The sequence below is a fragment of the Centroberyx affinis genome, unplaced genomic scaffold, assembly GCF_046629955.1.
Source record: "Centroberyx affinis isolate AG114_WGS23_722 - 3 ecotype Tasmania unplaced genomic scaffold, CSIRO-AGI_Caff_v1 ptg002929l_1, whole genome shotgun sequence".
In the NCBI taxonomy this organism is placed as follows: Eukaryota; Metazoa; Chordata; class Actinopteri; order Beryciformes; family Berycidae; genus Centroberyx; species Centroberyx affinis.
The window spans coordinates 314,125-325,668 of NW_027281048.1; the positions used below are offsets into that span (position 1 = coordinate 314,125).

General features: G+C 43.3%; 1 protein-coding gene across 1 annotated transcript; it reads left to right on the forward strand.

The window, feature by feature from the left end:
• The first annotated feature begins 2,037 nt into the window (after positions 1–2,037).
• On the forward strand, positions 2,038–11,335 carry LOC139658553 (cysteine protease atg4da-like). Its single transcript, XM_071536679.1, has 11 exons — positions 2,038–2,352; positions 3,796–4,063; positions 4,298–4,381; positions 5,301–5,474; positions 6,228–6,579; positions 6,735–6,799; positions 7,071–7,222; positions 7,959–8,037; positions 8,859–8,935; positions 9,169–9,288; positions 9,917–11,335. Exons 2-11 carry the CDS (start codon positions 3,847–3,849, stop codon positions 10,094–10,096), a joined length of 1,500 nt encoding a protein of 499 aa, XP_071392780.1. The 5' UTR covers positions 2,038–2,352; positions 3,796–3,846; the 3' UTR covers positions 10,097–11,335.
• The last annotated feature ends 209 nt before the right edge of the window (positions 11,336–11,544 follow it).

Genomic DNA, 11,544 nt, shown 5'->3' on the forward strand with positions numbered 1-11,544 from the left:
AAATCCATACCCCTGTGGTCTGTGAATTGGGACATGGGTGAGTGATCAAGTGTGTGAGCATGTGAACCTGCATGTGTTTTTTCAAGGGATACTTGCACTCAGTTGACTCAGCAAAGGGTCATGACAGAAACTAGACTGGAAATGAAATGGACAGCATTCAGTGTCCACTATCAAATCCTCTGCTGCTTGATTGTCAAGTCACTCTGGCACAGTAAAGATTCCTACTGTAGATATCTGTAAAGACTGGAGGAAAATATGTTATAAGCACATATACAGTACACCCATGTATTGATCAGAGCCAAAAAAGGAAACACAGGCAGTCGTGGATGTAGCATAATTTGTTTGTAAAAGGGCTGAATAGCTAAGATATAGGGTTTTCGGATATGGGCATTCTGGTATATGACAATAAGCCTGTTATCGTGACAACAAGGTTATCTGTAATCAAAATGACTGTGTTGTTATACAAGTTAGGTAGTGGATATTGATCATCAATAGAATGCTATGTAAGGTAGAGATAAAGGTGTTTCAATCAAGACTCTGCATTGAAGTACACTCAGAGTGCTGAGAAGAAGGGGAAACTGCTTACAGTACAAAAAGAAGTTTCTGTCCCTCTGCCGCTGGTCATTCTCATTCATCCCCTCTCAGTTCATTCTCAGTGACTATCCTATATACATAATCTTATGCAAAACATTTACAGCTGTGTGTGAGGACTGCTGTCACTATATTGGAACTAGTCAATTTATGAACTCTGGTAGAAGGTCTCATGCAGTACATTAACATTTATCATCCAGTGGGGGATTTTATATTCGGTATGGGACTATACTGCCCTCAAGTGGTTTAAAACGGCCACTGTTGAACATGATTCCATGTAATGCTCTATAACTATCAGTCAGAGAGTCAGAATTGTTGTTAATATGAAGCCAAGATCTCTGATATATTGCAGAATGGAAGTTATTAGTGATAGGGTTACTGAATATGCATTTGTGTTTTTATGACAAGATATTTGCAGTGATTAATCAAATGAACACTTGAAACATGAATCATTCCTTTTCTGTTGTTGTCTTCTTCACATGACTGTTAATTCTATGTCCTGGAATAGGAATTAACACTTTAAAATATATTGATACGTGATAAGAACGCCTTGTCATGAGTTCTTTTATATCTTGGTGTAATAAAATGAGTCGTCAGGTCGGCTCAGATCAGTTGATTAAGAAAAATAACTGTACATGTAATCTTATAATGCTATTATGCCCACTTTCAGGCCTTTTCCCAATCAATGGTGTCTATACTAGTGTTACATGTTTGAGGATAGTTTTTGTCAATTCTGACTGACAGAGAGAGTAGTATGAACTGCACTTTATTTAAAAAAAAATATTTTGTTCATTTGCTGGTATTTGTTTCGTCTGTATGATGTTACTTTGGGGAAAGAAAATATACTGTATACAAATATAAATATATGGATTCTACAAATGAACACAAAAGTCCAAGTATAATAACATTCCACATTTCTCTGGTCACTGAAAATGTATTTATTTGTATCATGGGGCATTTTTGTTTGTGATAGATGTAATTCAAATGCAGACACCTGAAGTGCAGTAAGTGTAATAAAATTCAGAGATTTGTTCCAAACTTTGCCATCTCTCCGTTTCTTGTGGCTGTTGTATCCTGCAGAAGGCCCTCAGAATACAAGTTTATCCCAGTAAATAACCTACAGTAGCCTGCACATGCAATCAGTTGATTGATTGATTGATTGATTGACATTACATCATAAAAAAAATCAGTCATATTATTCCAATTATTTAATGTCTGTTTTTTACAAATGATACCTGACGTTTTTACATAATTATTTTTTCTGAAGTCCACATAATGTGTACGTCAGACATTGCATAACTGTCAGCGTAAATATTAGCCAATGACAAACTGCTAAAGTCTATTGATTAAATTTTAGCCAATCAGTTTGCTTGCAGTCATTAGTTAAACCAATCGCCTTCTGTCAGGGGAGGACAACAGGAAGTAAATGTCCTCTGCTGTCAAACGGTGATCCTGAAACCACTGGTCTGGAAAACCAAATACGCTACAACGATTATCTTTGCTATTGGAATGTGTACATATTAGCTTATCTGCTGTAGGAAGAGAGTCTCACTATATTGATATCGGCTGCGTTTGGTTTGAAAAGGCATTAAGATCTTTGGCCAGTACGGCTTGAACGCTGGCTAGCTAACGCCGGCTAGCGCTTAGTTAAATGCTAACGGTAGCAAGCTAGCTTTCGGAAATACACTACACTCGGCTGTGAAGATTGTGTTCGTCGGTGAAGAGAGAAGAAACCGCAAAAATGACTGAAACCACCACCAGGTAACGACCAGCTTAACCAGCTTTTGCAACACGACGGCAGCCACAAACTAGTGAACCTTTTATTTTCAGTAGCTAAAGCAAATGGAGCTTTGAGTGTTGTGAAGTTGTGTGCTCCCTGTGAAGATCGGCTGGCTTTGTAGCTTTTTAGCTAACTTTTAGCTAGCTTTTTAGCCAAGGCAGAACCGTAGGAGGGTGGTTAAGTCATATTAGACATTTTCAAGGCGAAACGGACCTGGGCACCGAAGTCTAGGGATTGGCCCTGGATGTAGGGACTCACACAGGTACGGAGTCTCTCTATTGTCGGTCAGTGGTGTTTATTAGGTTTAGATTTGACGGTGTAAGAAACAAAAAGAGAGAGAACACTTTTATCATCTTACATGAGCGAGTCTTCAAAGGTTCCAGTTTGTGACCCAAATGAGACATGTACTGATTTTCCGTGGGACCCGGGCCTACTGCAATCATACTGTATTGCTATTTGTATGTATTTGTATATGTGTGGGCCAACAGAAGTAGGTATGTGACCCATTTTGGGTCCTGACATAATATAAGAAAACAGCACAGACCATTTTGCCTCATTGTTCTACAGAAAGCTAGGTAATAGTTACAGTAGGTATTTGACAGCTTCATGTATGATGACGGATGATGCGGTAGCCCGCATTACTAGTTGCCTGTATCAGTTCCTTTCAGTCACGTCAAAAAGCCGATAGGTTGTCACACTGTTGTCACATGATGACATTAATTTTCCCATCAATAGCAATCGAGACAATACTGTTCCTTGTTGAAACTGCTACTCATCAGTTTCAGGGCAGGGTTGAAAAGTCACTCCTACTTGCCTTAGTGGTTGTTATCTTGTTTCATGCATTGTGCAATTCAACCTCTGTAGTTCGCAAAATGATGACTTCGCTTTAACCTTAAAATGAAAACGTTTTTCTACTTTTTCAGGAAGTTAGGACTTGCTTTTTGCTTACAAACTATCTCTATTGCTGTTTCCCTCATACCATATAATGAAAAGCATGTGATTTGATTGTTTTGTGTAGCATGCACATCAAGACTTCAGTGTTTTCAGATTATTTTTTTTCCCTCTGAAGTGCCCTTGCAGACAGCCAAGAAACCTGCATTTCTACTAGTTAAACTGTAACCTCAGCATTTACTTAACTTAGTCAATCAAGAACAAACTGTCTCAGTAAACACTGAATAGAAAAGTGCATACAGGAATAGAATAGAGTTGTTAACTGTAATTGAATCAATATTACAGCATACCACTCGAACCTCTTGAACTTGAACCCTTTTGCTTTTTGGAAAGCATAGGTCCTTTACAAAGATCCTCCAACTCAACACCATCTAACACTGAGCTGAACCCCCAACCAGCCTGTCAACCATTGGTAGCTAACCTAACTCTCCTCTCACTCTCTCCCCCCTCCCCTCCTCTCTTCTTCCCCTCAGTTCTGTATTGCAATGAGGAGCGCCAGAGCCCAGCTCTAAGAGCGCTGAGCCATGAACTCGGTTTCCCCCAGCGCCGTGCAGTATGTGGGGGGAGTGATGCAGGATGAGCTGCTGGAGACCCAGAGGCAGCAGCCTCTGGCGCGGCAGGGCAGCTTTGGTCAGAGGCAGAACCAGAGTCCAGATCCTAGCAGAGAGGCAGCTGGGGAGCCGGACGAAGTGGACAAACTCAAGGCCAAACTCATGTCGGCGTGGAACAACGTCAAATATGGTTCGTTGTTGTTCTTGAAGGAGGAGTATGTGAATTTATGGGCATGTGTGTCCTTTTATTTATGCATATGTGCCCAGGTGTAGGACTACATGTGTATGTTTTGTGTGACAACTCTTTTGTCTTGGGTTAGCAGCCGTGACATGGATCTGATGTGCAAGTCAACTTCCCCTCTTGACTACTTTGGGAATTCCCTCGCCAACTTCCCTTTTCCCTGCTCCTCTCTCTCTCCTTCAGGCTGGTCTGTCAAATCTAAAACCTCTTTCAACAAGACATCGCCAGTCACTGTCCTGGGACACTCCTATCTGCTCAACTGCGAGGGTAAGCACTGAACACACAAACGTGTAAAAATGTTTAGGTTAATCCCTTTCTTAGCAATAGTGTCTGTCAATAGTTTTTGTATTTTTGCTCTGAAAAGGGAAATGTATGATTGCAGGTTGGCAGAGGAGTAAACCCAAAGTGTTGTGGTATCGTATGTGTTGGTTAACCACTGTGGTATAAGCGCTTTTCCTTTGGCAGGTTGCCTTCAGTTGACTTCAGAAAACACAGAGCAATAAACAAAAAAATAAGATGAAGGCTTTTCCCCCTCGCTTCTATTTCATAAAATAGTCCTGTGAACTGGTCTTTCTCATGCCAAATCCACATCACAGACAAAAGGAACAATCCTTGATTGCTTGATTGAATGTCCATAATGCAGCGTTCCCACAGGCTTTGAAAATCCCTGAATGTTTGTGAATTGAGGAAGGATTGAAAGAAAAGTAATACAAGTCCTGAACATTTTTTGAAAATGAATGGATGGCCTTGAAAGTACTTGATTAGTATTAGTATGTACATGTGTCAACTCTCTAGACCTCTTTGTCCTATAGATTTGTTTATTCTATATAATTTATCTGTAAGGGACCATGATTGCGTGAACAACCTCCGGAGGTGGTTTTGAGACACATTTTGGCTGCAAGTTGGCCAAGAGTAAATGGAAATGTTTCTCCAAGCCACAAACATAATCTCCATACTCCTTCCAAAACATTACATATGGTTAAAAACTAGGTCTACTTTCAGGAAGAGGAATTTGCATATTGCGAGGGAAAGCATAGGGGTTGGCCGATCCGATTTCTATCCGGCTGCCGAAGACAAATGTAATGTGGATAAATTGCATCCAGATACAATCTGAATACAAGTCTCTCTTCCTCTCTTTCTCTCTCTTCCTCTCACTCTCTCTTCCTCTAACCCCACTCCCTCTCAGACGAGGTAGAGCGTTTCCGCTTGGCCTTTGTGTCCCGGCTGTGGCTGACCTACAGGAGGGAGTTCCCCCAGCTGGAGGGATCCAGCTGGACCACAGACTGCGGCTGGGGCTGCATGCTCCGCAGCGGCCAGATGCTGCTGGCACAGGGGCTCCTGGTCCATTTGATGCCCCGAGGTTTGTCTCTCTCTAATCACACACATTCTCACCCTCTCTCTCTCACAGGCAATGTGGGTCGATCTACATAGATAGAGTGCTGTGTGAAAGGCATTTACTTACTTTTATCAGGACTGGTTGATCTTGCTTTGCCCAGACAAGGAGACAAATACGATTGTCCCCCAATAGTGTGAGCCTCACCCATCTTGCACTCTAAACTACCCAAAGCAAACGCTTATTTAAAACACACATTTAATTGACAGGATTTAAGTGAATAATTGACAAGACAGACCTTTTTCATCTTTCCTTGTCTGACTTCTGAGTTCTTTCATCCACCCCTCCCTTTTCCCTCTGTCTCTCCCCCGGTCCGCTGCTTTGTGGGGTTTTTTTATTCACCCATTGTTTCTGTCATTAGTTGATTCTGCCGTTTCTCTCTCTCCTTTTGACTGATTAATTTTCTGTTCTTTTATTCACTGGTTTTCCATCTGACTCATTCTGTCTGCCTCCATCACTGTTCGCTTTCTGCTGTCTGCTTTTGTCTGTCTTGTGGCCCCTTGTGTGTTTCCTCTCTCCTCCATCTGTCTCACTCCTTCTGTTGATCGTGTTTTCTGTTTTGATGGTGTTGTTTGGTAGGGAATTCAGAAGACTTCCAACTGTCTGTTTAAAGCTCAAGATGGATTACAAGAATTTTTGTCCCAAATCTTTTTATATTTTTTCTTGAGTTATGTTTGGCTGTACTCGATGGCTGAGAGCAAGCCTTTTTGTGTTCTGCAGACTGGGCTTGGCCAGATGCCCAGCAGCTATCCGATGTGGACTTCGAGGTGTTCAGACCGCGCTCCCCAGCCCGCGCTGGAGGAGTCCCCATCCCGTCCTTCGGCTCTCCACGGGGACCCAGTACCCCCCAGAAGTCCCAGACAGGTGAACAGGCACCCAAATGTACCCAGAAGAAGAGGCCCGAGTCTGGGAGGGACAGGCAGGCGGAGCCCGTCCACCGCAGGCTGGTCACCTGGTTCGGGGACCAGCCTCCGGCACCTTTTGGGGTTCACCAGCTGGTAGAGCTCGGCAAGAGTTCAGGGAAGAAGGCTGGGGACTGGTATGGCCCCTCTGTCGTGGCACACATACTGCGGTAAGGGCTCCTAGTCTGAAGAGTGATGCTTTACTGGTTTCTGAAATGATTTACGTAGTTGGGCATGGTTAAGCATTGGTCAGAGTAATGAAAACATATTGCAGCATATTGACAGTCCTACCACACTCATGTTTGGTTTTTTTTGTTTTTTTTAGGAAAGCAGTGGCCAAAACCTCTGAGGTCCACAACCTGGCTGTGTATGTGGCTCAGGATTGTACAGGTGAGTTAACAGACTAGCTTTGTGTTGTGTGTGTGTGTGTGTGTGTGTGTGTGTGTGTGATATAAATACTGTTCCTTGCAAGAGATCAGCTAGCAACATCAGAGTTCAGTTAGCAGTGTCTTTTGTTTTACCAGTATCTGTTTTTGGAAGTTTTTCTTTCTGAATGGTATCACCTGAAGCAACTCTTGTTAATATGTACAGTATGTGTGTTTTCCTGTGTGTGTGTGTGTGTGTGTGTGTGTGTGATTGTCTGTGCCTGTGTGCGCTCCAGTGTACAAAGAGGATGTGGTGCGTCTGTGTGATCTGTCACTAAGCCAGAGTCCCCCTGATCCGTCCAGCCAAGCCTGGAAGTCGGTCATCATACTGGTGCCTGTTCGGCTGGGAGGGGAGGCCCTCAACCCCTCCTACATCGAATGTGTCAAGGTCTGTGTTTTGTCTCACACCACCCATTCATCCACTGCTGTGTTCTCTGGAGCATTGTTTCCTAAAGAATAGGTTGGAGCCCAAAATGGGCAGTTTCTGTTTCAGATCCACATTAAAAGGGTAGCAATGTTTTTATCAGCTAGTCCCAGAAAGAGTGACTAAAATGTTGGAAATGATCAAGAACAAATTTTGTCATACACATACAAAGGTACCCATAACATGTTTTTGTGAACCATGTTCTTAAAGTCATGACATATGGTAGCCTAAAGGCAAATTTATGGTTTCTGCGGTGTGCCCGGTGTTCGCGGTGCGGAGGGTCTGTGCGGCGAGTGCTGAGCTCCGCAGGGGGTCTGCGGAGGGTCCGCACCGAGCTCCGCGCTCCTCTCAAAAAATGAAACTCTGCGGAGGCCTCCGCAAACGCTGCAGTCAGTTCAGAGGCTATGATTGGTTAATGGTTGCTATGTTAGTTGGTTACCAGGGAAGTAAGTCTAATGGAGCCAAGTGACAGCTGACAACCGGCAAAAATGGACAATAGGAGGAGATTCTCCGCTCTCCGCCAACACCGCGCTGCTACCGCATTTACCATAAAATGCCGTGGCTCTGCGGAGAGAACGGTCTGGCCGTGAACACCGCGAACACCGGGCACACCGCAGAAACCGTAAATTTGCCTTAAGTCAAGTTCTCTCTAGTATCCCTAGTTCCACCTCTAAATGAGAATCTGTGTGTTCATTTCCAGAACATCCTGAAGCTAGAATGTTGTATTGGAATCATTGGAGGCAAACCCAAGCATTCGCTGTACTTCGTTGGCTTCCAAGGTGAGAACCAGCCTCTTCTCGCTGTGTGTCGCCTGAGAGCAGGCACAGTATCCTCATTGACAGACAGGCACAACTTGGTTTATTTGGTTTAGTGCATGCAAGACATTGCACAAGTAACAGGAGCCACCTGAAAGCTAAACCAGTTATGATGGGTGGTAGAGTAGCAAGCATTACTAGTTGGCCGTGTCTGCCTCAAAACCTCCTCCGAGAAGTGAGCTTGTGTTATTAAGACGTTGTGTACCTTCACCGGACGTGTCGGACTCCCAATCCTGCCTCACTCTTGTCACTCCTTTTCCACTCTTTCTGTGTTGTTTTGGGCAGTTGTGGGCAGAGGGCTGGTAAACTAAAAACATTACCTGCCAAGAACAATTTTTACTGGCCAAATTAATTAATATAAGTTTTTCATAGATACACAGTATCACACTACCCGTTTGTTTACAGAAGAGTTTTAATTTAAAACTTGCTCACTCACTTGGATGCTTTTTGTCTTATCTTCATTTTGTTTTTGGAGTGGCCTCACAGCTGCTGTGTGTCGCCATCTGGGAACAACGTTAAGCTTCAACTAACATTAGGCTAGTTAACCATCCAGACAGTGGAGAAGCAGAAGTTTAGACACTACTACTATGTGTAGCAGCGTAACAGGCAGCCAGGAGGGAGCCAGCAGGGACAAAGTTTGAGAATGATAAGTATACTTAGTCTTTACTGATTTATCTGCCCAAGACAAATTTTACCGGCATTTGGCGCTTAGTGGGTGTTGGTTTCGGACCCTGGTAGTGGGTACTAATTATTCTACCTTACTCCTCCCTCCTCCTGTTCGTCAGATGAGCAGCTGCTGTATCTGGACCCCCACTACTGTCAGCCTGTGGTGGACGCCACACAAGTGAACTTCTCACTGGAGGTTGGTCGTACTCTCTTTGTCTCTCTGTATCTCTGTCTCAATATCTCTCTCACTCCAGTCTGTCTGGCTTTTTATCTCTTTCTCACAGATCATATAGGACTTTGACACATGACTTCGAGGCTCAGCCAATGTTTTGACTGTAGAGGCCATTAAAGATTACATGTCCACTTATTGAACACTTTGCTCCTTTGACCTTTATTGTATGATCTCTCTCTCCCTCCACCGCTCTCCAGTCATTCCACTGTAGCTCTCCCAGAAAGATGCCCTTCAGTCGTATGGATCCCAGCTGCACTATCGGCTTTTACGCCAAGAACAAGAAGGACTTTGAGTCTCTCTGTTCTGCTGTCAGTGCGGTGAGTTTCTGTACCCTCCTCCCACTATCTAATAGACAGTATATCTATATTATATCTGTTATTCACTTGTCAGTCTTTAATATATGTTCTATTTGCCTACCAATTTACATTAAATGAAATCTTTCTCCTATATGTTTCAATTTCATCAACAATTTGTATTCATTTCTTCATTGTTTCTTGTTGCCCACCAAGTTCCCAAAAAGGTTTCACTCTATAGTTGATGGCATTAAAGGAGAGAAAAGAATAGAATTTTTCATCCAGTCATCTATTAAGTAGTGTCTGTTTGTAATCTGGTGGTTAGAGAGACCATTCTGTGTGCGGAGATAGCCAAATACGTTAGAGGCAACATAGTGAACATCAGAACAGGCTAATAAAACTAGAGATGTTTAGTTTTGGGTCACAGACAATCTAAAAATACATGGTTTTGATGGACGAGTGTGTATCGCATGCATTTTTCCATTTAACCCTGCATCTGTGTGTGAGATATAGGGCCAGCTTCATAGACATGGCTTAAACTCTATTTTTAAATGGAGATCCCAAGCAGGTAAAAAATCTGTGCTATGTTTGTGAAACCAGCCTATAGCGTTCTGGAGCTAAGAGTTTTGACCCAATTTTGATTTCCTCCCAGGCCCTATCATCATCCAAGGAGAAGTACCCCATCTTTACCTTTGTGGAAGGCCAGGGTCAGGACTATGGACTAGAGGGCCACAGCAGCAACCACAGCGGGCCTGCAGCCCACATCCTGCCCCCGGGCAACCTGAGCCAGAGTAACAATATCGGCAGCACTGACGAGTTCGTCTTCCTGTAGGAGACCCCGCACTAAGGAGGACGCACTCCCCACTCTGGCCCACAGGGGGCAGAAGAGGCCGCCTTGCTTCCTTTTCAAAGGGAAGGACTCTATTCTCTTGTGGGTGCAGCTGCAAGGTGGACTGACGCTTTCGTGCTTTATCGCCCTCACTGGTCCATGGCAATAAAAGTGTGTGTGGCTTTTGTCACGTTCGCTGTGCATCATCACCTCTGTGTGGACCAACATGGGTATTATAAGCTAACAGGCATTACTGGGTACTGCTGGAGCATTACTTTCCAACTGAGCAAAAACTTCAAAAATGGGAATATGGTTTCAAATGTTTGAAGTACTTGAGGTGTGCTTGATTTACTTTAAAAGCCTCAAAGTTGGGAATTTCACTTGTGAGATGAGGTAAATCAAGGGCTCCTCATGCTTTTTCCAAGTTCTCCGAATATACTCAACTACTGTTTTTGCCCTGGTCTGAACTGGAGACGCTGAAGCTGATGTGTGGTGTACATGGTATTTAATGAAGGGGGGGGGGGGGGGGGTTAATGGGAGACATTTTGGAAGCCTACTCCAAGTCACAGATGTTGTTCTTGATGGGAAAGACTTGTATTATATAGCATCTGCTGTACACACCTTTTTTATTTTTCATGCTCTGAATTAATTTATCAGTTTTATGGGTCTGTGTGTATGTGTGTGCGTGTGTGTGGTTTATTTGTTCAGTCTTGAATAAGTGTACTGCTGTCTTTAAGAGTCGATCATGCTTCCTTCCATAGAGGTTTCAAATTCTTCCAAATCGTCTTAAATGGCTGTAAATTCATTCTAGAGTTGCAGTCGGCCCCATAAACCACACAGTCTCTTGACACTGCCCACTTGATTGGCTTGTGATTTGTTAGGGTTTTGATCTGCCACACTAGTCCAGCTCTGGTTACGACTCATTCACCCTCAAGACGTCGCAACACCACCAGAAATCTGCTGTTACAATGTTCCTACTGTCCAATGAGTTACACCAGCTCCAGGCCGGGGGTGAACAGAGATGATCCCTTTAGCTGGAGACGTGGTGGTAATGTGTGTGTATCTCTGCTGCTGACCTGTTGAATGGAGTTTTGACCTGGATTTGTTCTCTTCAAGCTTCTGTCGTAATGTCGTTGTGTTTTGTTCGTCCTTTTTTTTTTACATGAAGGCTACCGTTGCAAGTTGCACTACTACTGTTGATGCTACTTGGTTTGTTGTCCTGATTAAACTTCAAACACTGGAATCACATTTCATATTTGAATCTATTATCTATCTGTCATACTTTAGGAACTCACACATTTCACTCTCCACTTCACTGTGAACTTACTTGCAGGAAATAAGTAATGTTCTCTTTAAGATTTCCATATTAGAACAGAATGCAGGGTTGGGATCAATTTCGAGTGGATTTTCTTCAAAATTCAAAACTAGAACTAACTTGGCATAAAGTAATA

Coding starts and splice junctions, on each gene's coding strand:
- LOC139658553 (XM_071536679.1), top strand. CDS start 3,847: ATGAACTCGGTTTCCCCCAGCGCCGTGCAGTATGTGGGGGGAGTGATG. Junction 5,475..6,227: donor GGTCCATTTGATGCCCCGAG/GTTTGTCTCTCT, acceptor TGTGTTCTGCAG/ACTGGGCTTGGCCAGATGCC. Junction 8,038..8,858: donor GTACTTCGTTGGCTTCCAAG/GTGAGAACCAGC, acceptor CCTGTTCGTCAG/ATGAGCAGCTGCTGTATCTG.